Source organism: Onthophagus taurus, chromosome 3 (assembly GCF_036711975.1).
Source record: "Onthophagus taurus isolate NC chromosome 3, IU_Otau_3.0, whole genome shotgun sequence".
Taxonomy (NCBI): Eukaryota; Metazoa; Arthropoda; class Insecta; order Coleoptera; family Scarabaeidae; genus Onthophagus; species Onthophagus taurus.
Genome location: NC_091968.1, coordinates 15,221,133 through 15,246,624, shown reverse-complemented (window position 1 = coordinate 15,246,624; position 25,492 = coordinate 15,221,133). Strand labels below are relative to the sequence as shown.

Genomic DNA, 25,492 nt, shown 5'->3' with positions numbered 1-25,492 from the left:
GTCCGGCAGTCAAGCACTAATACAATGCATACAATGGAATTGATTTCGTTGACGCGGCGCGTCCCGACGGCTCAGCGGCCAGCCGTCGACGGCTGCGTCCCGACTGCTCAAAAACATGTCGAGACGCGAACGCCAACCGTGACTTTATATTTGAGAGGTTATATTTGCATGCAGAGTTCGTATTTAGATTAAAAATGTCGCAAAAATTTTCTCATGATGATGACGAATTATTAATTGAACAAGTACGTGAATATCCTTGCATTTACGACCATGCAAATAAGGACTTTAAGGATCACCAGATTCGGGAAAATGCGTGGAATAAGATTGGTGTAGTGTTATTGAAGAAATGTAAGTATGCATGTATATATTTGTGCTAGCTAAGTACATTATATTAAATTATTTATATTAAACTATTTATATTTCTGGGGCACCCTGTATAAATAAAAATTAGTTTAGAAAATGCGCAACTAAAAATAAAAATTAGCGGGTCCGAATATGTTTTCAAAAACAAAAGAATTTTAAGTGAATTTATTCCAATAGTTTTGCGCTCACTGTATAATAGCATACAGAAATTAACTGGACACTCTAAAAACACGATCATTCTGCCAATGGAGTGCCCCATCCTCATTAAAAAACTGGGTGAACATTTCCCTTACTTCCAAACCATTTGCACTTGCAAAGCCACCTGCTCCTGCTAATGGAGTCACATTGTTCGGGATCTGTACATTTGGATCATATTCGTAAAAGGGTCGATTGCCTTTCTCCAAAAATGCATCTCTTAACAGATTGTGCAAACAACAAGTTACCATGATCAACTTATCACACGATTCTGGATTTATAGCTATTGGTGTGTAGTAAATGCGAAAAATTTGGCTTAAAAGACCAAATGCGTTTTCAGTGACTCGTCGAGCTCTGCATAATCGATAGTTGTAAATAGTTTTCCTCCTATCCGATTTAGCAGATAATTTGCTGTATGGTTTCATTAAATGTCTGTGTAATCTAAACGCTTCATCGCCAACTACAACATACGGCAACTTTTTGTTCGAATTGGGAAGCATTTCGTCTTTTGGAAATAATTTTCCAGAGTACACTTGTTTGCCCATTTCAGAAGTTGAAAAAATGGTACTATCTCCTTCTTTTCCATAGGCACCAACATCCACAAATAAAAATTTGCAATTTGCATCTACCATAGCAAGCAATACTATTGAGAAATAATCCTTGTAATTGAAGAATAGCGATCCGCTTTTTCTGGGACAAAAAACTCGAATATGTTTGCCATCAACTCCTGCGACGCAGTTAGGAAAATTCCACTTATTCCAAAATTCCTGTGCTTTTTCCTTCATATCTATTTCATTTTGTGGTGGTAGAAATATAGGAACTAAACGCAGACATAGCACTTCTAATGTTTCTCGGACAACAATTGAAATGTAGCTGGATGAGATACGAAAGGCAAATGAAAGGGATTTAAATGTTTCACCTGTAGCTAAAAACCTAAAAAAAAGAACATCAAAACATCATTCGATACGATACGATACAATTTCATGTTTTTATATTATGTACCTATTCTTATTTTATTTTTCCAGCCGAGGATTGTAAATTGCGATGGAAAAATATTCGCGATAACTACTTAAAACAAAAAAGAAAACAAAAGCAAGGAACTGGTTCGGCAGCATCAACAAGACCATCAAAATGGCATTTATACGAACAGCTAACATTTTTGGAACTTCTCAAATCTGAACGAAGGTATACTATCTCTTTTGAGTTATGTTTTTTTAAGTTTTCTTATTTATTTATTATTGTAGCCGCATTCAAAATTGTAATGTACAGCAAAACACCGAATCATCTCAGAATACTCAGGATAGCGGCGATGAAGATGTTCAAACTGATTCGGAATCGCAATCAAGAATAATTGAAGACGACGTAGGATCACCAGATTCCATACATTTAAATCAGCCAAATCCGAAAATACTAAAAAGAACAAACATGGACGATAGAAGCCGTTCAAACACGCCAACTTGCAGCAGTTCAACACCTAGCAACGCAAAAGCGAAATTATTACACGAATTGGAAGAACGGTCTAAACATCGTCTTCACGTTCTATCACAATTAACGCACCAAAAGGAAGAAGATGAAGTGGATTTATTCATGAGAAGCATCGCTCTAATGGTAAAAAAGCTACCTCCCAATTTAATATCGCAAGCAAAGTTACAAATCCTAACACTAGTGACTAATTTACAAGCATCTTCCCCAATAATAAATATTCCACATACACAGACACAACCCCACCAACCACAGGCACCAACTCCAACATTTTCCCTCAATACTTCCCATAATACAAGTACACCTGACGATCATACGCCCACTACGTTTATGACACCCTATTCAAACGACTATTACAACATGAAATAAACTTATATATTGCTTTTGTTAATTAAACGTGCATTTTTGATAAAATTGTTGGTTTTTTTTTAAACATCTGTATTTTTTTACAAAGAAAACATCCTTACCTTAAGGTCAACGCTAACTTTTCCTCAGGAGAAATTGGGTTTTTCACACAATTTGTGGATTGTTTCTTCAAATCTGCATGAACGAGATTCAACACAAAATTAAATTGCTCTTTATTTAGCCTGAAGAAACTGCGAAACTTTTCATCATCGGCATTGAGATGATTTCTTATAAGTATTTCAAAATACCCTTCTTGGTTTCGAGATTTATATAACTCGCTAGTGTCCTCACGAATGGATAGCAAAAGCCTAATATCATCATCTTCTTCTTCTTCTAGCAAAATCAATGCCGCTAACGTCTTCCTATCCATTTTTAAAAAGCACCTTTCACTACAGAAGCATGAACATAAATGCTGCCGAAGCACAGACTCAGACGTTCCAACGAAATTCACGCGAACGTAACGGCTGGCCGTTACTGCTGGACGTCGCGGCGGGCCGCGAACGCTGGACGTCGCAACGAAATTCCACCTTTAGTTTGACACATTGTGAGTTGGACGAAAGTTTTCTATAACTTCAGCTCGTGGTTCGTTGTTTTACGGATATATTAAGGCCGATTACTTATTTGATCGTTGATCGAACCGATATTTTCGGATTTGAGGGTTAACTCCACGCTTCGTCCATTACAACTTGTTGATCTTTTTTTGAGACAGAAGAAGGGGTTGCCGTGAGATTTATTTTTTTGTAAGGACTTCTTTTTCGTTTTGAAGGTCATTTCTTAATTGGTCTCTTCGTTGGATGTTCTGGTTGACCTTGAATGTCCTGTATTAAAGGTCGCTTTGCATCGTAGATCGAACAATAATCTGGTATAGTCAGCTGATGTCGCTACCCTAACCTAACTTCTTATTTGGTTGTATACGATGGAATACATCTAATAACGAACTGGAATGGGATTGGTTTTGGATAACTGCCGAATTCAAACCACGATTGTTATTTTGAGATAAGTTTTCTTAAAGCTTCTATTTTGATAATTTTCTCTTTTATATATAATAATTTAACTTAAATTTCTTTTTGTTGATCTTGAGTATTAATAGTTAATGTAACTGAATTCATGTTTAAGTATTTAGATAATGTTCATTAATAGTACATTTTCACATTAAATAACAGAGAGAGATAATCGTAATTAAATCTGTTAATCTTTGAGGTTATTTTATTTATGTGTGATCTTGACTCGCAAGATTTTGGTTTGTTTTGTGGACCAGTAGAGTCCCTGATTGAAGTCAAAGATAGCTATCTATGTCTTACGTTCACTATCAAATAACATTCATTTTGTTTAATATCAATTTTATTGATTTCATTGATGATGTAACAAACCGCCCTGTATATTAAATTGCGTTTTGTATAATTATTTTGCTTAAGTCAGCTTTATCGCGTGAGGCGTTGATGCGCCACCGAGTTGAACTCGGGGAGTCGAGTACCAACTACCAAGGTAGATAGAAGCTACAGTCTTCCCCTTGAGTTCGCTCCATTTCATTTTATTTTTAATTTAAATTCTCAATACTAAATTCGGAAAGGCTTCTAAATACGCTGGCGGTTAGTGCTGGGTAATTTGCTAGAGAAATCGAATCCTCAGATCGAAATTGTGCCTTGAAGCCAGTTCCTGAAGCGTCCGAATCCTGACGGAAGAGCGTCGTCGTGGCATAGAATAGAAACTCATAATCATCGCTAGTATTTGTATCCATAATTAACGTTCCGTTATCCAAAATTTGTTCAATTAGTTTTTTTTTCTTCTTTAATATTTTAACTTAATTTTTTCTGGTTGATTTATTTTTCTATTTTTTTTTTTATATTTTAATATCCTTAATTTAATATATTACTGTTTTTTTATATAAATTCTTGTTTCGTATTATTTCAATTTCAACACAAGGGCTACGATCCTCCCTCCTTTTACTCATTAACTTCTTAAACCGTTCGGCCAAGTACTTGCCTGGTGGCAGCATCTTAAAAATCTTCTATAATTTTTTCTCTTTTTCTGCAAGTACACGCTACCGTACTTCTATCTTTTCCCGTCCGTATAACGTTGGTGGTGGGTGCCCCTTTCTTCCTCTAATATTACAATGATTTTATTTTTTTTGCGAGAATAGAAGTAAGACTTTCTTTAACCATGTTCATAACCTTCAGATTGTTTGACATCAAGTTTTAATCAACGTTCGATTTATTATTTTTTTTCACTCTCTCTCTATGTGACATTTCGTGTCTCAAAAGGAGTCACATAAATTTATTATAATTTTTTTTTGTGTATTATTATTAATTTTTTTATTGATTTATTATATTGAATTATCACTATATTTTCTTTGTATTATTGCAGTAGTTCTCAACATAATTCTCCCCATTTCAATCGTTCGTCGCTCACATTACCTGTTCAGATATTTTATGTTTCCAAGTTCAACATATTAGGTATACTATTTTAGAAGTGGAAAAGGTAGAGCTTGGTGGCGCCCTTTTACTATCTATACTTATTGTGTTTCTCACTCTTTTTGGATCGTTCTCCCACGACCCAATCTATAAGACTGAGCTATCGAGCCTTAGCTTCTAATTTTGTCACACCGAAAGTTTCGGCACGTAACAAGCTGTTCCAGATTGCGTTAGCTATAATAAGTATATATTTGTAATATGGAATTGATAATAGAAAAACTATGGTCACAGCAATCAACTAGACATTTCGGCGGCCAAACCTATTTTTAGTTATAACTTCGTAATGCGTCGTGCTGTATCCCATAATTTTGATTTTCTAGAACAATAACTAGAACAACTAGAACAACCCAGAACAACAAAGAAAATTAGATTTTTCCAAAAATGGGGAGCTAGTCAAAAAAACCGTTTTTTCGGTTTTCTCGCGGAGTTTTTATTTTTTCGATTTGCCGCTTTGGAACAATGTAGGAACAACTCTAAAACAATCTAGAACAACAATAAAAAATTTAAAAATCAAAAATGGGGGGCTAACTTCCCGCACTCGACTGAAGCGAGATCGGACCTGTTATGACTTAATACTGACAGTGCGAATACACTTTTTTGTTTCAACTCCGGTCTTTCATCGGTCGTGCAGTGAGACGTTACGTTTTTCTTTTAACATGGCTACTAACATCGAGATATACTATGTTTACTGGAGTGCGTGCTTTGAGCTAGAAAACGAGCCGGCCTCCCCCACCCCATAACGGCAAAAAGCTTCAACGTAACATACGGAAAAAAAAATTATATATTTTTTTTTTTTTCTTGCCTATAATAACTTAAATATGTATTATTTGGTATTTTTCATCATTATTGAATAACATTATTTGAATTACTTAGTAAATATTGAATAAATTCATGCTGAATTATATCCATTAAATTATATGTATCTCGATGGCTACTATGAAATCGTGGAATTCTGAAAAAGATAAGTATTTATGCGTGTAATTTATAACATTTGATCATAAATAATTACACTATAATTATGTTGAAATAAATTAAATATAAATTTGTATTTATTATCTCCAGATAAAATATTGATTGAATTAGTAAAAGATAAACGCGGCTTATATGATATGCAGTCACAGTACTATGGTGACAATCATTATAAAAGGAAAATGTGGAACGAGATTGAAGAAGCAGTTGGATTACCTGGTAAGTAAAATTACAAAAATTATACAAAATTTGATATTTATTTAATTGCTTTATTTTAATTACATCGCAAGATTTTCCTGCCACGGTACTGAACCTTCAGGAGAGTTAAAGAAATTTTTAAAAATTTCTATTATGTTTGTCCCTGGTAGAGGCGAATCTATTGGAACATGCAACGTGGCATTTTCCAGTCTTTTTCCCAGTGCAGACTTTGCAAAAATTCCACCATCACTGTTTTTTTCCATATGACCCAATATTCACAGCAATGAATTTGTAATTGGCGTCTACTAACGCCAAAAGAACTATCGAAAACGTCTTTTTATAATTAAAATATAAAGATCCACTGTTTGCTGGAGCTTCTATTTTTACGTGTTTGCCATATACTCTGTTAATAACACCCTGTTAATTGCTCCGCAAATTTTGAGAACTATGCTCTGTACTGTCGAATGCCCAAGGCGATAACTAAACGCAATTGTTCGGTAGGAATCCCTGTAGACAAAAATCTGAAAATGAAAAGATTTCACAGTATTTGTTTTGTACTATACATAATTTCTTTTTATCATAGGAGCAAAGAATCGATAGGAAGGACTACGAACTCAATATCGAAAATACCTTGCTAAGTTGAAGACCAAGAGTAGCCAAGCAGCTACAAAAATTTGCATATGGCGATATCACGACCAAATGCAATTTATTAATGAATTTATAAATTGTGACAGACCACGGATATCTACTATCCACGAGGAAGGAGATAATGAAAATATTCATGATATACATATCGGAGAGACAGATGGACGAACAACTATGTCAAAAGAAATTGATGCCAATGAGGAAGTTAAACTGGACATTGATCTTGTCAATACGTTCACGAGTAATGTACCGCCGCCGGCTCGCAAGAAACAAAGTAAACAGAAAAATACAGGAATGCAACAGGAAAATGCATCATCGACTCTAATGAAGTACATTTTAGATAAAAAAGCAGAAGAACATAAAGTACACCCTATTGACAAGATGGTCCAGGTAGTTGACCATTGTACCCTTGTTCTAAAAATAATTTTCAAGTGTTTCACATTTAACAGCAAGGGAAATGGGTAGAGGCAGGTAGAATTATTTTGTCAACAAAAAACAAAACGAATGTATACATGTATCTTTTCATATTATAATTTTTTCTAACTTTTTCACTTTTTTGCAAGTAAAAGTTTAATTTTTTTTAAATTTCAAAATTCCTTGTAATATCAATGTTCTTTCTATTAAGTCTTATTTATAACATTTATGTTTCATTAAAAAAAGCCATTCATTTTTTTAACTTATTGCATACATATTGCATACCATTAATATTGTATTTATACATATTTTCTTATAGCTTCATCCTCCAACAAGCGAGTAGCAAGCATTGATGAAAAAATGCTAGAATTCATTAAACAGCAAACAGAAATGCTGCGATTAATGGCAGCTAAAATCGGTCAGGCAAACGTTACAGATTCATCGAGAGTACCTTTACCATCAGCATTAAATATAGAAAAAGGTGATATTGTACAGAATTTTGAATACTTCGTTAAAAGTTGGGCAAATTATTGTATTGCTACCGGAGTAGATAAATGGCCGGAGTCAGACAATAGGAAGAAAACAAATTTTTTCATAACTGCTTTGGGTGAAAAAGCCTTGGTTCAATATTATGAATTTAATCTGACGGAGGATGATAAAAAGGATTGCAACAAGGTTATCGAGATTATAAGAAAAAATCTGGGAGGTGAGAAAAATGTAATATATTTAAGAGCTCTTTTTAATAGTGCGAATCAAGCAGATACAGAGACTTTTGAAGAATATTTAGTTAGATTGCAACCGTTGATACATCCTTGCGAGTATAAACATTTTCAAGACGATTTACTACGAGATCGTATAGTTCTTGGGATACGAAACCGAGATATAAGAAAGAAACTAATGTTAAAAAGTGATTTAACTCTTGCACAGGCGATCGATATATGTAAAGTTGATGAAATTACGTCTCTAAGACTTAAAAACTTGGAGCATAACGAAACAGGATCCATAAATAAGTTAATAAATAAAGATAAAGATAAAACCTGCTTGTTCTGTGGTAACAAACATAAGTTTGTGAAAGGAATACATCAAGCGATGAAGAAGAACTGCACGGTAGAAAAGATGCGGAAGGTGAAATCAAGAAAATATTAGACTATTCTTCAGTTAGAGCTGAATTATATTTCAAAGTTAGCAATGAATTTACTAAATTATTATGTGACTTAGATACTAGGGCTAATGTTAGTCTCATTGGAAAGAATCATCTTAAAGCAGTTATGAAAATGAAATAAGTTGCACTTGGTAAGTCAAATCATAACCAGTAATCGGAGAAAAACGATTAACATGTAAGCACAAGGGTGTGGTACATGAAATCAAATTTCAAGTGGTGGATGTAAACCATGGACCTTTATTATCAGCTCATGATTGTGAGAAACTGGGATTGATAAAATTTTGTAATTCTGTCATAAATGATAAATCACAAGCAGATGAATCATCATACGATTTAATACAGGAAGCTAATAATTTAATTGATAATTATAAAGAAGTATTTCAAGGATATGGATGTTTTAAGGAACCTGTTAATTTAGAGATAAATAAACAAATAAAACCGAGTATTCAAAAAGCGAGAAGAATACCAATCAACTTAAGAGAAAAACTAAAAAACGGATTAGACAGACTGGAAAAACATAACATCATACAAAAAGTGGAAAAACACACTGATTGGGTAAGCAATATTCTTTTAATAGAACGGAATGATAGTTTAAGGATTTGTTTAGACCCTAAGGATTTGTTGTGTTCTCAATTCACAACTTTTAACGAAATTTTACCCGGGGTAAAGCAAACATTTTGAGTACGATGGATATGAAGAAAGGGTTTTGGCAGATTAAATTGGATAACGAAAGTTCGGATTTAAAATTTTTCCACGCCTTATGGACGTTACAAGTGGATGAGAATGCCTTTCGGCATCGCTCCAGCACCGGAAATTTTTCAGAATAAGATGCAAGAAATTTTGGTAGACTTAGATGGAATTGAGATACTAGCCGATGACATTTTGGTTATTGGTCGTGGAGACACTGAACGAGAAGCTTTACGAGACCACAACAGGAATTTGGAACGATTATTGATTCGTTTGAGAAAAGCAAATTGTAAATTAAATAGAAGTAAATTAAATCTCTGCAAAAAATCAGTCAAGTTTTATGGTCATATATTAACAGACAAAGGTTTAGTGCCAGAGGAAAAGAAAATTGAATCAATCGTAAAATTTCCTATTCCTAGTAATAAGAAAAATCTTTATCGTTTTTTGGAAATGATTACCTATTTAAGTCGTTATATTAATAATTTGAGTAGTAATACACATAACTTAAGAAAATCAATAAAAGATAATGTGGAATGGACTTGGAAAGAACCGGAAATGCAGGAATTCGAAACTCTAAAGAACATGATTGCAAAAACAAGTTCTTTGAATTATTTTGACAAGAATAAAGATGTAACTATTGAGTGCGATGCTTCCAATTATGGACTCGGAGCTGCAGTGTACCAGGAAGATCGTATCATTGGTTTTGCATCCAGAACTCTAACCAAGACGGAACAAAACTACGCTCAGATCGAGAAGGAATTACTTGCGATTGTTTTTGCTTGTATTCGTTTTAATCAATTGATACTAGGTAAATCAACTACGACTATTAAAACCGATCATCGACCTTTAATCACGATTTTTGAAAATCCTCTATCAAGTATACCCAAAAGACTTCAGAAAATGTTGATGACTACAACGATACAACATACAATTAAAATTTGTATCTGGTAAGGAGAATGTAATCGCTGTTACCTTATGGAGAGGTCCCATAAACTCTAAATTGGAATCAAATGATATAAATTTATCTACGGTATATCAGACCTCTGAAAAGAAAATTTGCAAATATTTGGAACAAGTAAACCTTTCAAATCAGGTAAACGTTTCGGAAGAAAGAATGGAAGAAATAAAGAAGGAAACTAAACAGGATAATTGTTTACAAGCAATAAAAAAACATACAATGTCTGGATGGCCAAACACAATTCACCAACTATCAGATGAAGTAAAACGTTACAATCCCTACAAATATGAGTTAACTTAACAAAATGGAATAATTTATAGAAACGATCGAATAGTGATACCATTTGCTTTACGGAAGAAAATTTTAGATAAGCTTCATATATGTCATAACGGATTGGAAGCAACTATAAACTTAGTTAAACGCAACATCTTTTGGCCAGGGATGACGTGCGAAATAAAAAATAAAATTGAAGAATGCGAAACATGTATTAAATTCTCGACATCCCAATGTAAGTTATCGATGCAAACTCATGTTATTCCTGAGTTTACATTTCAGTATGTTTCGATGGACAGTCTAATAACAGAATACAAGGAAAAGAAAAAATATTTTCTCGTTACAGTTGACCACTATTCTGCCTATTTTGAACTTGACATTTTAAAAGATTTATCGTCTAGGAAGTTAATTGAAATCTGCAAACGAAACTTCAGTACACATGGAATACCGCAAAGAATCTGTACAGATAATGAAACGAATTTTGCTAGTGCAGAATTTCAAAAATTTGTCAACGATTGGGACTATGTCATATAACTTCGTCACCACACCATCCTCAGATGAACGGCAAAGCAGAATCGGCTGTGAAAATTGCAAAGAAATTAATAAAGAAGACCGAAAACAATAAAGAAGATTTATGGCTTGGTTTATTACATCTAAGGAACATACCAAACCACATTGGAAGTAGCCCTGTTCAGAGATTGTTCTCTAGAACCACACGAACGTTAATACCTTCAGCAACAATTAAATACTTACCTGAAATAGTAAAAAATGTAAAAAAAGCATAGACAAAAAATAGACAAAAATCCAAACAATATTATGATAAAAATAGTAAACACTCGCCGCAAGTGGATATAGGTTAGCTAGTCAGAAAAATCTAAATTATGGACATCGGGGAAGATAGAAGAAAAGCTTAGTGACAGATCCTACATAGTTAACGCAGATGGTAACAAATACCGTCGTAGTTTAATTGATATTAAACCAATACCTAAAGAAATTACTTCAGAGAAGACAATTCCGAAAAGCTCTGTCACAGATACTCAAGATAGAAGACACGAAGAAGTAGATGTTGAAGAACACACGAAAGAAGCCAAAGGATAGAAACACAGGAAGAAGGGAAGGAAGATGGATTTGTTGATACGAATAAAGAAACTGAAGATTTGACGATTTCCAAACCGGAGAAGACAAAGGAAACAAGAAAGAAGACTAGTAAGAAGGAGTCAGTTACCAGCCCATTGTCGCGTCCGAAGAGAGTTATTAAAGTACCAACTAAGTTTAAAGATTACATAAAATAAATAACTAAATTATATTATAAAAAAAAGAGCATGTTATACAATGTATCCATTTTTAGTAACTTTTGATATTTCGAGGTTAGCAACAGGGGAAGCGGAAAAAGACAGCGTCAGAGCAAGAGCGGTTAAGATCAAAAATTAAGCATCTTGTACGTTGTTGTTATAAAAGTTATGTTGTATCAGTAAAATAGAAATAAAGGGTTCTTTTATTTAAAGAAAGAATTTATATTAACGTGTTTTATGATACGTTAACAGTTTATTTCCAGATAGTGTTGGGTATAATTTATTTGAGTGGTGTAGATGCAAAACTCACATTCTCCATTTTCTTAAGATATATAGTTAAATATATCACCGTGTTGGTCTTGTTAAAGCGAATCAAATTCTGATAGCAGTTTACAGCAAAACTTACAGTTTAACACCACAAAACTATAGTGAAAATCGCGTTTTGAAACAAAAGTCACATTATCCAACAGTTGTTCTGCTACAAAATTCACATTCTCCATTCCAACCAGTCACAGACCGTGTAGCAAAAACAAGTAGGCGTCTTTGCCCTCTGTTTATGTTTTCGTCGACCTCACAATTTAAATTAACGTGTTGCATTATTATTACACAAAGTTATATAGTGCATAATGAATGAACTAGTGCAATCATCAACCGGATTAACAAGAAAAAAGAAAAAGGCTCCTGAGAAGTGGAAACGAAACGAAACCAAATTAGCAAGGTTAGCATTATAGTCCAAGGCTAGTTCAATGTTTTATACTCGGCTCTTTCTTTCTTTTTTAGGTACTCAGCAAACAGTTTACCAGCATTTCCATCTTGCAACCACAACGGCGGAAAATTTCAGTGCTTAACAGTGTCCCTACAAGATATAAGGAGATTTCATCAGAACTTCTACTTCCAAAAAGAAAAGATTTGCCAAGACAACTTTATTTTAAAGTTTACTTCATCAGTTGATATTAAGAGAAGGAGATCAACTTCTGGACGCTACAAAAAGCAGTCCTTAAGAACCAAATACTTTATAGGCTCTAAAAACAAATCAATGATACCAGTATGTCTTAATACATTCTTAGGTGTTCTAAAAGTTTCAAGATTTCGAATGAATGGTATTTTAAATCGTTTTAGACAAACAGTCAGCTTTCTAACAGAGGGGGTGACAGGATTTCAAATAAATATATACCTAAGAAAGAGAATGTTATGCGTTTTATAAACACATTCAAATGTTCAGAGCCTCACTATTGCGCCAAACATACAGGTAGAAAATACCTTTCTGCTCAGCTAAATGTTAAAAAAATGTGGAAACAGTATAATAGTTCGCTCACAGAGGATCAGAGTGATTTAAAAATAACACAATGGTACTTCAGAACTATTTTTAACACGGAGTACAATGTTGGATTTGGTTCACCAAGAGTTGACGTTTACTCTACCTGTCTACAGCTTGATGAACAAATAAAACATACCTACTCCAACATTGAGGACAGACAGAACTTTATGGTTGAAAAACGTATTCATAAATTGCGTGCTAAAGCTTTTTATGCAGTATTAAACAACACCGACCCTAATGTTTTTATGTTAAGCTACGACTGTCAAAAGCACTTACCATTACCAAAATTGCCTGACCAAGCCACGTACTACAGTAGGCAAATATATTTAAACAATTTTACTGTAGTTAAGGGAAATTCGTGTGTTTTTAATACACTGTTAACAACCGAAATGGAAGTGCCCATTGATACAGTTCGATTAGTGTGTGATGGATGTGGGGGTCAAAATAAAAACTCGATAGTTCTAGCCATGCTTTGTTTCTGGCATTCCAAACATGCACCAAAAAATATCAAAAAAGTGGAGCTCTTTATCCCTGTAACAGGCCATAGCTTCCTTCCCCCAGACCGAGTATTTGGAATCACCGAAAAGGCTACAAGGAAAAAAGAAGTGATTTACAAACCATCAGAATACATTGATATTATTAGAAAGCAATCCAAGGTAGTAAATGTTGGTGTTGATTGTCAGGTTTTTGATTGGAAAAAAGAAACTTTTATGATCAAACCTGCTAAATTTCATTTTAAACTAGGAGCATGCAAAAGAATAATTTTGACAAAAACCAATCAAAAGAACGTACTCGTTAGAGGAGAGTACACATACAAATCCGACCTTGGAGTGCCTAAATCTATAGCAAAGCCTGGTAAACAGTATTTAAATATGAAACCAACTATTATCCCTAGGTCAAACGCAATAAAGCAATTCAAAAAAGTTGACGTCAACTTGACTTTGACGAATCTTCTTTATTTCTTCAAAGCGAAATATGGACATTGTGGCTCGGTATACAGGATTGGCAAATTCATCACAAAATAATTCTCTCGCAGGAACATCCCAGCTTCTGTCAACTCCCGCATGAATAAGTAAACCACAGAATGCAAGAAATTCATCAACAGTTACATCTTTCCACGGTTTTCCTTTTGCTCCATAAACACGTTTGCTCTCTAAATTAGTACAGTTCACAATTTCTTGTACAATAACTGGAGTTACAAATAACTGAAACGCTTCTTTTGGTGTTGCAGCCATATGTTTCCTTGCTAGTCCTGGCGCACGCCGAATAATGTTGTGTGGTTGAATTTTATTTTTTGCTGGAGGTTCCAAATTCTATACCAGACCACTTGGAGCAATGTAAGCTCTCGTTGAAAGCTTACCAATATCATCAACATCATCCTCTGAATTATCGTCACCATGATCAGAACTGGATCCAGAATACTCATCAGGAACCAATTCGAAATTTCTATCTTCTGTGTTATCATTTTCTGCTTCTGACACATCACTTTCTTCAAAAGGCAGATCATCACATTCAGCTGACACTGCACCAATATTTCTTCATAACCGGGATCACCAAATCTCACGCTGTTCACATTCCTTTTTGACGCCATTATGTATCGTACAAGTTCACTCAATCCAACTTCTATTCCAACTGAATGAAAAACAGGCGCACCTACTTTTATACATCCAACAGTAATGCACGTTTTAACTTGCACAGACACGCACAATTCCGCGCAGCAGTGTTTGACAAATTATAATAACCCTCAACCTGTAATGAACAAGTTGAAGGTTATTATACGGGCTTCGGAGGCCCGGTTTATGCAAATACGGAGTGCTAATGGAAACGATTTCTTTTTCGATTGCTAATTACACTTGAATGTTTTTGAATCAAGTGTGTATTGAATAAAGACGTGTTTAGAGCATATCTAAATGCTCAAGCCGATTGAAATTATTTTAAGAAAACTAAAGGCGGTGTGACACATAAGAGTTACTCGTATAAAAGTTACTGTTGTAGGAGTAACTGGGACATTATTTTACGTGTCACCCCTTCATTTCAACTCGTATGGCAGCTACTCGTAATCGTATCAAAACGTAGGTCTTATCCTAGCTGGATGCGAGTAAACGACAAGGACAGAAATAACAAAGATGGCGTCAACTGAAATGTGTGTGCTTGATCGGGATCGGGAAGAAAGCAGTGCAGTGTTCGGAAAAAATATTTTTCCGAAGACGAATTAATATTATTCATTTCAAGGTAAATTAGTTATTATAATTAATAATTAAAATTAATATAATACTATACCTACCTACCGTCATATCACTTGCATAAATACTTTATTTGTAGATATCGTGAAAACGAGTGCCTTTGGAACATAAAAAGTACTGAATACAAAAAAGTACACAAGAAAAAAGCTGCGTTGGAAAAAATAGCGAATAAGTTTGGTATGACGGAAGATGAAGTAGAAAAGAAACTGAATAACCTTAGATCTACCTTTTTACAAGAACGTAAAAAAGTGTTGGATAGTCAGAAAACAGGATCTGGAGTAGAAAGTATATATCATCCAACATTATTTTGGTACAAAGAATTTGAATTCATAACAGATGTTATTATTTCGAGAAAAACTACATCTAATTTGGATTCACAAGAACAGGTAATAATGTACTTTTAAGTTATTTATTTGTGTTTACAATTATAATCATATAAGTAGTTTATGATATATTTCTCCATTGCATATCTATGGCTGCTTCATTTAAGAAGTAATTTGCTAGAGCTTCTCGAATATCTCTTGCAGACTCTTAAGAAAAATTTCCTCCCTGTCGTTGTATTGATCTAAAGCATTTTGTTGCACGGTGTATTATTGAAATACAAATGTTGTCTTTTGGAACATAAGAAATTTTGTAAGACGCAACAGCACTTAACTATACTTTCAGTAGCTGTTACTGATGTCTCTAAAGTACGCCTCAATATGCGAAATTTGGCAGTCATGATGCCAACAACATTTTCAACCACTTGTCTAGCACGACTGAGACGATAGTTGAAAACCGTTTGTGCCGCAGTTAATTTTTTTAATTTGGGATAAGGCTTCATTAAAGTGTCGCATAAAATAAATGCTTCATCTGCTACCATAAAATAAGGAATAGGTTTTTGACATCCCACAATTGGCTCTGTTAATGGTAGATTCAACGACGTTTCAATATTTATTTCTGTATAAAGAGTGCTGTTTTTATATATACCTCCATCAGATATTCGACCATTACAACCAACATCTATATATATGAATCTGTATCGTGCATCTACTAGCGCCAATAAAACAATACTGTGATAACCTTTGTAGTTGAAATAGTAGGAACCTTGTTTGGCAGGTGCAATTATTGCAATATGTTTACCATCTAACGCACCCAGTATGTGTGGAAAATTCCATCGAGTGTTAAAATCATTTGATATTCTTTTCCACTCTTTTACAGTTTTTGGTACCTGCAAATACAAAGTCAGTAATAATTTTCTTTCTTCTAGGTATCGAGTAATGAAAACAAGAGGGTATCAAATATTACTCCAACACCTTCACCATCTTATAACAAAAAATATAAAATAAATGAACATGATGAAAATCGGGAGTTCTTGAAAGAAGCTGTAAACAAACTATGCGCTACCAATGATGATGAATTTTCAGAATTTGGCAAAAGTGTTGCCTCACAGTTACGCAATATGCCTTTAAAAGAAGCACTACATATGCAGATGCGTATACAACAGATGTTATCAGAAAAGAGAATTGAAATTCTAACAGCAGAATCTACATTAGCTGATACTATTGGTAGTCCTCTCGACAATCCATCATCAGCGCGTCAATCCAATTTAAGCTACATAAGTGAAACTTACATTAATTCACCTGTTGAGGAAAATAGCGGTGATCTACTACAAATGGCAATAGATTCAAGTAACATTGTATATTTAAATTAGTGTTCAAAATAAATTCGTCATAACAAATGTGTACTACATTATACTCTTACCTTTAAATATGTGTCTTTTAAGACCATATATATTGCATTGCATACCAAAGGTATCATCTTCGAAATTGTAGTTCTAGACACGCGACTGAGGTATTCCAAAGATATTTGTGAATCTCCAGTTGCTAAATAACGCAAAACGAACGCTTTACCTTTGTTGAAATTGAATCTCTAAATTTTGTATTTTGCCTCTTAATTGTTTCTTCAATCTTTAAGCAATTATGTCAGTGTGCATTACTGAGTAATTATAACTTACCATTTCATGTAATTCCATGAAAGTTTCGTAATTTAACCGTAGAAAATTACTACATTTTTCATCACCAACAACAAGTAAATCGGTTAGCAATTTATTTTCGATACAAAAGTTGTTTCTTAATTGTAAAAAAGAATTTACCTAAACTGATCGTTTTCTTGTCTTTTTCATTTTGCGTTGTTGACTTAAATGACGCTGATATTCATTATAAATTATTATTAATCCCAATAGGGATGCCCGTTGTGTCTTAGAAGGCGCCATTGTTATTTTGACTTATCGTACGAGTAAACTTCGCAAGAAAACAATCCGAGTTACTCCTATAACAGTAACTATTATACGAGTAACTCTTATGTGTCACACCGCCTTAAAATCTCGCCGGGCCTGAGGGCCTCGCTTTATGCATCCTAGGGTTGTCACTGAAATAAATAAAGTATAAATGTAAAATGTTTAATTTTGTAATTTTACATCTCAGCTGCTTTTTAACTTTAATACTATAATTTATTGCAAAAAAAAGTATTTAAACCAATCCTTATCATTGCTTTTACAATTCCTATCTTTGTTTTTTTATTGTTGCAGCTTACTTGCAACGTTTAGCAAGTAAACCTCAAATTGGAAATCCCAACGTAATAAACAATTTGAGGAAGTTGAAAAGACAAACCATTGCGCTTCGAAACCGAAATTGTTCCCTTAAGGTACGGTTGCATAAAGCAAATGAAATGCTAAAAAACAACCCCCTGCATTTTTTTGACAACATTAATCCAACTGTTCTTAATTTTTGCAAGTCGCAATTGAAGTTATCTAAGTAAAAACCGAGAGGACGACGCTACTCAATGCAGAATAAGTTGTTTGCGTTATCGCTTTATAAGCAATCGGGCAGAAGTTACCGCTTTCTGAGCACGTTTTTTTCACTGCCATCTCGGGGCACCATCACAAGGCTACTACAAATGATACCAATTCGGGCTGGTCTGAATAATGAAATAATATACGAAAATTTAACATCTGAAGTCCGCAAACTCAAAAAAGAGCATCGCATATGAGTATTGATGTTTGATGAAGTCTTTTTAGACGATAATATTAGCTACAGCCGAAAATTAGATGCGTTTGTTGGCTTTGAAGACATGGGAAAGCAACGTAGTAAGCAAATTGCAGATCGTGCCCTTGTTTTCATGATACAGGGTATCATTAAAAAATTCAAACAGCCAATGGCTTACCTGTTTGCATGTGGCGGAGTAAGAAGCAATACGCTAGCTCAACTTATTGAAGAAATCATTTGTCATTGTTGTTGGATAGCTGTGGGTTAGAGGTAATTGGCACTGTTTGTGATCAAGCAACAACAAATCAGTCGGCAATAAATAGCTTGAGAAAATTGTCTCCAAACTACACTGAAAATGAGAATACTTTTTCCGTGAACAATCGAAGGATTATTGCGCTATACGACCTTCCCCACTTATTAAAAGGTATCAGGAATCAATTACTGAACAAAAATCTTATATGGTGTAAGGATGAAAGTATAAAATTGAGAGGTAACTGGAAGCATATCCAAAATGCATATTACATAGGCGTCTCCAGTGGTGATTTACGCGCCATAAGAAAAATTATTAAGTAAATATTACAAATATAAAATACTATTTATTGTACTTCACTTATTTTTTTAAACTCTTTGCAAATGAAGTAAGCAGGGATGGCTCTGTGACAATACCTAAGGACGCCATCGAAACGGCGCAAATATTGACATTTTTTGATAATCTGTTTGACTCCATTAATGGCTCTCTAAGATACAATACGGAGGGTAAACTTCTAAAGGTAATTGCTACCAAATCTAGCGAGCACCGCAACTTCTGGAGAGGTATGCTTCAATTTTTTTAGATGCCATTAAGCAACTACAAAATATGTATTTCGAAGACCCCGTAACTAAGGCAAAACGGTACTACCCTCCCTTAAAAATTGGATAATAACATTAAAAGGATTTTTAATGATTTCACATAACATGGAAGAAAAGAAAATTCCTTTCTTTATACAGAGGCAGGTGAACCAAGACCCTCTCGATGTGACGAATAGTAGTTTAGCCGAATATCCGAATACCGAATATCGGCCGACATTTGAATCGTATATTCGGCCGAATCGGCCTAACCGAATATTTCTCAAATCTCGATAATCGAACTCGAAGTCGATGCTTCCCCGAGTTCTATCTTTGTTATATTTGCATTAATCGCCGTACATGTCTGAACTTGTGAGTATACGAAAAATTTCGTTACTGCTTATTTGGTAAGTGACAAGCGAGGTGAGAAGATAGTTCAATCATTGAGTTAAATTAGTGTCGTGAAAAATATGAGTACAACAAAAAAATCGAAAGTTTGGATGTTTTTCAAAGATTCCGAGGAGGAGAGTAAAGCAGAATGTACAATTTGCAACACTCTTATTTCAAGAGGTGGAAAAGGAAAATCAGCAACAACTAGTTCCCTTATAAACCACATAAAAGGTAAGTGTATATAGGTGTTTGGATAACTGTCTAACATTAACAGACATGAAAATAAATAAAATAATAAAATTGAAAACAATTTATATTATTTCTAATATAATATAATTTAATTAATATACACTCAGGTGCAAAAAAACGCAACACGTCAATTTTTGGTAAAGTTTGAAGTGTGATAAGTTGTTCTATAAGCCTAATTTTAAACTTAAATACTAATACTTAAATACTTATAATATTTTTGACAAACGTAAAGAAATGTTTTGCGACAGCGTAAAGTGACTTTAATTTAATTTCAGGAAAGCATCCAGAGGGTTTCAAAGAATTAAGTGTTCAGAAGGCACAAGAAAACCATCCGACAGAAATAAAAGTTTTTTTACAAAATCCCCCCAAAAAAATGAAAATACAACAAACTATTAAAGAATCTTTTACTACCCAGTGGAGTGAGATTGATAGTAGAACAAAAGAAATAAACTACGCAATTGCAGAAATGATTGCTGTAGATAATCAGCCGATATCCATAGTAGAAAACACTGGTTTTATAAGGTTAATAAAAAAAATGAAGCCAAAATATAAAAGTCCTAGCCGAAAACATATAACCGACGTAATAATTCCAGATATATATAACAGAACCAAAAATGTCATAAAAAAAGAAATATCCCTAGCTGTAGCAGTTTCTGCAACGACAGATATGTGGACTAATGACAACAATATGCAGAGTTTTATTAGCTTAACAATTCATTGGCTAACAGATGATTTCACACAAAAACACTGTGTTCTGGATATGAAACATTTTCCTGGGCAACATACAGCGAACAATATGCGCAGTGCAATATCTGAAATTATGACAATTTGGGACATACCACAAGAAAAAGTACACGTTATTTTACGTGACAATGGTGCTAATATGGTCAAAGCCCTTAATGACTCCATGTACGACCCGATCCCTTGCTTCATTCACACGTTGCAATTGGTGGTAAACGAAGCCATATGTGTTCAGGAAAATGTAACTCAGATGATAATCGCATCAAGACGTATTGTGACCCATTTTCACCACTCTGAATCGGCCCAAGAAAAATTAAAAGACCATCAACGAGAACTTGGTTTACCTTTTCATCAACTCATCCAAGATGTCCGCACGAGATGGAATAGCACGTTTTACATGCTCGCTCGATTGAGTGAACAAAAGAGGGCAGTTACACTATATATTTCTGAAAATGATGTAAAGTTTCAGAATCTATCTGTAGCAGAATGGCAACTGTTAGAAGAATGTATGTTGCTTCTTAAGCCGCTAGAAGACATTACTAAAATGGCAAGCTCCTCCGCTGCTACCATTTCCTCCGTAATTCCGAATGTAAAAACATTAATAAAATACTTATCGAAAGACGATCTCGTTTCAGAAAATTTAACTGAAATGAGAGTTACTTTATTAAAAGGGGTAAAGATAAGATTTGAAAATATAGAAATGGAAAAAAATTATTATATGGCAACGTTACTTGATCCTCGATTTCGTTTTCAATTTTTCTCATCTGAAAACATATCTGTTATAAAGCGTACCTTTTTTTAGAAGCGCTTCAAAGGGAATTTAATTCAGAGAGCAGCAGTACGATGATAAAGATAACGATGAAGAATTACCTTCAACAAGTGGGATCAATCGAAGTCATGGTATTTTCTGGGACTACTATAAAGACATAGCTTCGTCTAGTAAAAAAAAATGGGGCTTCAAAGCTTTTTTACTGTGCGACTCATCAGGACTCATTTATAATTTCGAAATTTACACTGGCAAAGTGATACATGATCCCGAATTACCTAATGTCGAAAGTAGTGGTAATATGGTATTATGTTTAGCAAAAATAATACCCAAGCAATTGTTTTACAAAATTTGTTTCGACAATTGGTTTTCAACGATGCCTTTAGTAAATTTTTTCAGACAACAGAGGACGTTGCAAAAAGGCCGGATGTAAAGGAGTTCCGAAAATTAAATATTCTAAATGTAATGTACATTTATGTTTAACGCCAAGTGCAAACTGTTTTGTGGAATTCCACGCTTAAGTTTTTATGCACAGAAGTGCAAACATTATAGGCCGTTGTTACCTGAAAGTCACATAGTGAATATATTGCAATAAAATTGTTTAAACAGAATTTTTTTTTTCAGTTGCATATACAGGGTGATTCATAAGTAATGGGCCAAATTGTAAATGTACGTTCAGGAGGCCAAAATAATAATATTTTCATTAACAATAATGGGTCTTAGTCTGCTCCTTACTGAGATACAGGATGTTAAAGCGAAAAAAATAAAATAGATTTTTGTTAATAGATCAGCTACTTTTCTACATAATGACTCATAGTTGACTTATAGTTTTTGTAAGGGTAAACAATAATGTGTGAGAGGATTTGAGTTAACTCGTAGATGTCGCCACATGCGCCATATGAATTAGATGAAATCAGCTACAAATTTTTTATCGCTCATTATTTTACAACATACTTGTTTAATTTGGATAGCCCCATCATTTCTGTAGAAAAAAGCTATACTTCTTTGATCTTGAAAATATTAACGATTTTCGAGATATTTGAATTTTACTAATTCACTACACTACATTTCACGGTGGTCGACGTAGCATTAATCTGTTAAGACACAAGCATGGCATGGAATGTTGACATTTACCTAACCGTAATTGATAATTGATAACAATATTAAACTGAAACCATAAAAAAATTACGTAATAAAACAATTTATTGTACGCCAGTTAATAAAACGAAATACAACATTAGAACAGACTTGAACTAAGACCACTTACGACAACTGTTATCAAAACCTACATGTTAATGTTGTGCGAAGTTAAATTAAATTTAAGCTTAATTATGAGCTACTGCAAAAGGTTTTCAACATGACCACCACCAGCATTTATACACGCATTTAACCGTTTGGTTAAGGATTGTCTGACTTTAAAAAATGTAGCAGGATTATTTCGTATTGAATTGGCTGCGTCTTGAATTCTATTCCATAACTCGTCTCGTGTATTTATAGTAGGTTCAGCATAGACCATTGATTTCATGTAACCCCACACATAAAAATCAAGTGGATTAAAATCGGGACTGCGAGGTGGCCACTGAAATTCACTACCACGTCCAATCCAACGGTGAGGGAATGTTTCATTCAGATGTTCGCGCACAGCACGTGAAAAATGTGGAGGAGCACCGTCTTGCATGAACCACATATTTCTTCTTAGTTGTAATGGAAGATCTCCCAAGAGGTCGACTAAGTCATTATTTAAAAAAATTAAATATGACTCCATTTAAATTAGGAGGTAATTCAACTGGGCCCAGTAATGTATTGCCTATTACACCGCACCACACATTTATTTTAAACTCGTGCTGGAAATGTCTATCTTTTTTTAAACGAGGGTTTTCGGTTTCCCAGGCATGACTATTTCGCCAATTAAAAACTCCGCGTCTGGTAAAGGTTGCTTCATCCGTGAAAAGAATGTTATTTAGGAATGTTGGATTATTATTCAATTTTCCTTTTAGCCACTGACAAAATTGAACTCTGATTCGATAATCTGTTGGAAGTAAATTTTGCACAGGTATAAAATGATAGGGATAATAGTTGGCTTATTCCAGTTGCTGCAGACAATCGACGAGTGCTTATTTCAGAATTTTGCGCAATTCTTACCAAAATTTCATCTTCTTGCTGCGGAGTGATAATCTTAGGACGTCCTGTATGATATTTTGGACGAAATGAACCTGTTTCACCCAATCGATTATAAATATTTTGAAATATCTTCCGGTTTGGCTGCCTTCTGTAAGGGTACATTTCACGATATTTTCTGGATGCTGCTTGCCCAGAAAAACGTTCTTGTGCGTAAACGCATAACATGTCTCTCATTTCTTCGTTTGAAAAGTGATTATGTCTCGGCATTTTGATTTATGTTAGGACAAGAATGAATCAGTTTACTTAACAATAAAATGTTTTAAACTATTCATTAAACGTAAAAGCTCATTGACGTTTCATAATTCATATGGCGCATGTGGCGACATCTACGAGTTAACTCAAATCCTCTCACACATTATTGTTTACCCTTACAAAAACTATAAGTCAACTATGAGTCATTATGTAGAAAAGTAGCTGATCTATTAACAAAAATCTATTTTATTTTTTTCGCTTTAACATCCTGTATCTCAGTAAGGAGCAGACTAAGACCCATTATTGTTAATGAAAATATTATTATTTTGGCCTCCTGAACGTACATTTACAATTTGGCCCATTACTTATGAATCACCCTGTATAGGTTTATAATTGCTGATTTTTCGTTCCCCCAATTTTTTTGCATTTAAAATAAAAATTCGGCCGATAGAGGATTAATATTTACAAAAATTAAAAATATTAAATTATCTTTTTTGCACTATATGACACTATACGTTTGAAGAATTGTTCAGGAGATCAATTGTCACTTAATGGTTTATTTGTTCATAAAAAGTTTAAAATGTGTTAATTTTTTTGTGTTTATTAAAATTTAAAATATAAGAGATAATTATTTGTTTTGTTCTTTAATTTATTTAGTTTTTTTAATGTGATATTAATTTGAGATAAAAATAACAAAGCAAACAACTGAAAGGTTAGTTTCATTTTTTATTAATTTTTAAAATCTTTAGTTAGCGTCCGTGAAGCAAAAAAAATCTTTTCCATTACGGCGCTAAAGTGAATAGTTACTCATGGCTACTGCTATTGTTATCATTATACAAATTTGAAGTAATTAAACTTTAAAGTAATTTTTCTCGAAAATTTTCTTATGTAACCAATATTAATATTGACTGTACTAGATTCAGAAAAAAAACCCCTTTCATATTCCGTAATAAAAATGGAGGAATGCCATTAAAAAAAAAATATCGATGACGCCATAACTCGTTTAAAAATGGCGGAAAAAATTTGAAATCTACACCAAAAAATTGCAAAAAATTTAAATCTTTAGACCCCTTTCAGGGATTTTTTCATAAACCGTTTATTAAGATTTTATCGTCTATATCCGTTACTTTACGGACACACTGTATATTAAGTAGTAAAAAGAGGAAATGTGTAAATTATCTAAAATAACCCTTTAAACAATCTACAAAATTATATTATTTAATATAACTGCTACATTAGACGAAATTACTATAATTTATAGATAATTTTTATTGGCGTCGTCTTGCCGTTAAAAATGACCTCACCAACAAACATACCCCAGCTTCTCATTCGCATAAGAACTACGATTTAGCGATCTGCTCTGATCATTGCTAATACATATAATAATGTCGGAGGACGTAGTAGTACAAGATCTAGTGGTAGATTTTGTAACAATTTTATTAGCGAGATGGAATGTTCCAGAAATTACAAGAAAAAAAAATAACATAATTTCCTTATTAAAAAAAATTAAATAGAAAGGGAAACGTTAGAGATGGATACCAGAGGACAACATTCAAATCCCATATGGAGTGAAGAACGCTCAAACCTCATAACGGCTTCCAATTTCGGGGAAATTTTCAAAAGAAGAACCAATACTCGTAGCAGCAAATTAATAACTTCGTTACTTTACAAACCATTTTTTGGTAATAAAGCTACAGCATACGGCAGAGAACACGTCTCTGCTTGTGGGTTATTCATTGGAAATGATGAAGATGAATTCTTCTTGGGATTTAGTCCCGACGGGAACTACTAATCGGCGAACACGCTCTTGTAGAAATCAAGTGCCCATTTGTTTTAAAAGACATTAGCGTGCAAGATGGTGTTCAACAAAAAAAATTAAATACTTAGAAATTGTAGAAAATAACTTAAAACTTAAGTCGAACCATGATTACTATTACCAAATTCAGGGACAACTTCACTTAGCAGAAAAAAAAGAAATGTTATTTTTTGGTGTGCAGTCCTGTTGGGTCCCCACACATTGAAATAATTCAAAGGGATGAATTGTTTT

General features: G+C 33.8%; 1 protein-coding gene and 1 long non-coding RNA gene across 4 annotated transcripts; one reads left to right on the top strand and one right to left on the bottom strand.

The window, feature by feature from the left end:
* Positions 1-349: 349 nt before the first annotated feature.
* On the bottom strand, positions 350-5,673 carry LOC139429304 (uncharacterized). 3 transcript variants are annotated; one of them, XR_011639971.1, is made up of 2 exons: positions 2,508-5,673; positions 350-1,968 (listed from the first exon to the last, which is right to left on the bottom strand). XR_011639971.1 is itself a non-coding variant. In XM_071194971.1 (2 exons), the coding sequence occupies exons 1-2, from the start codon at positions 2,813-2,815 to the stop codon at positions 573-575; spliced, it is 1,227 nt and encodes a 408-aa protein (XP_071051072.1). In that variant the 5' UTR covers positions 2,816-3,459; the 3' UTR covers positions 350-572. The 3 variants fall into 3 exon arrangements, 1 of the variants encoding a protein (XP_071051072.1); XR_011639973.1 differs by lacking the exon at positions 2,508-5,673 and having other exon boundaries at positions 350-1,491; positions 1,561-1,641; XM_071194971.1 differs by having other exon boundaries at positions 350-1,491; positions 2,508-3,459.
* Positions 1,654-2,454, top strand: LOC139429305 (uncharacterized). Its single transcript, XR_011639974.1, has 2 exons — positions 1,654-1,743; positions 1,803-2,454. It is a non-coding gene; the product is annotated as an uncharacterized lncRNA (long non-coding RNA).
* Positions 5,674-25,492: the final 19,819 nt, after the last annotated feature.

Excerpts from the sequence above, each read along its gene's own strand:
- LOC139429304 (XM_071194971.1), bottom strand. The coding sequence starts at position 2,815 with ATGGATAGGAAGACGTTAGCGGCATTGATTTTGCTAGAAGAAGAAGAA. Across the intron at positions 1,492-2,507 it reads AAGTTAGCGTTGACCTTAAG|GTTTTTAGCTACAGGTGAAA; the intron begins GTAAGGATGTTT and ends TCTTTTTTTTAG.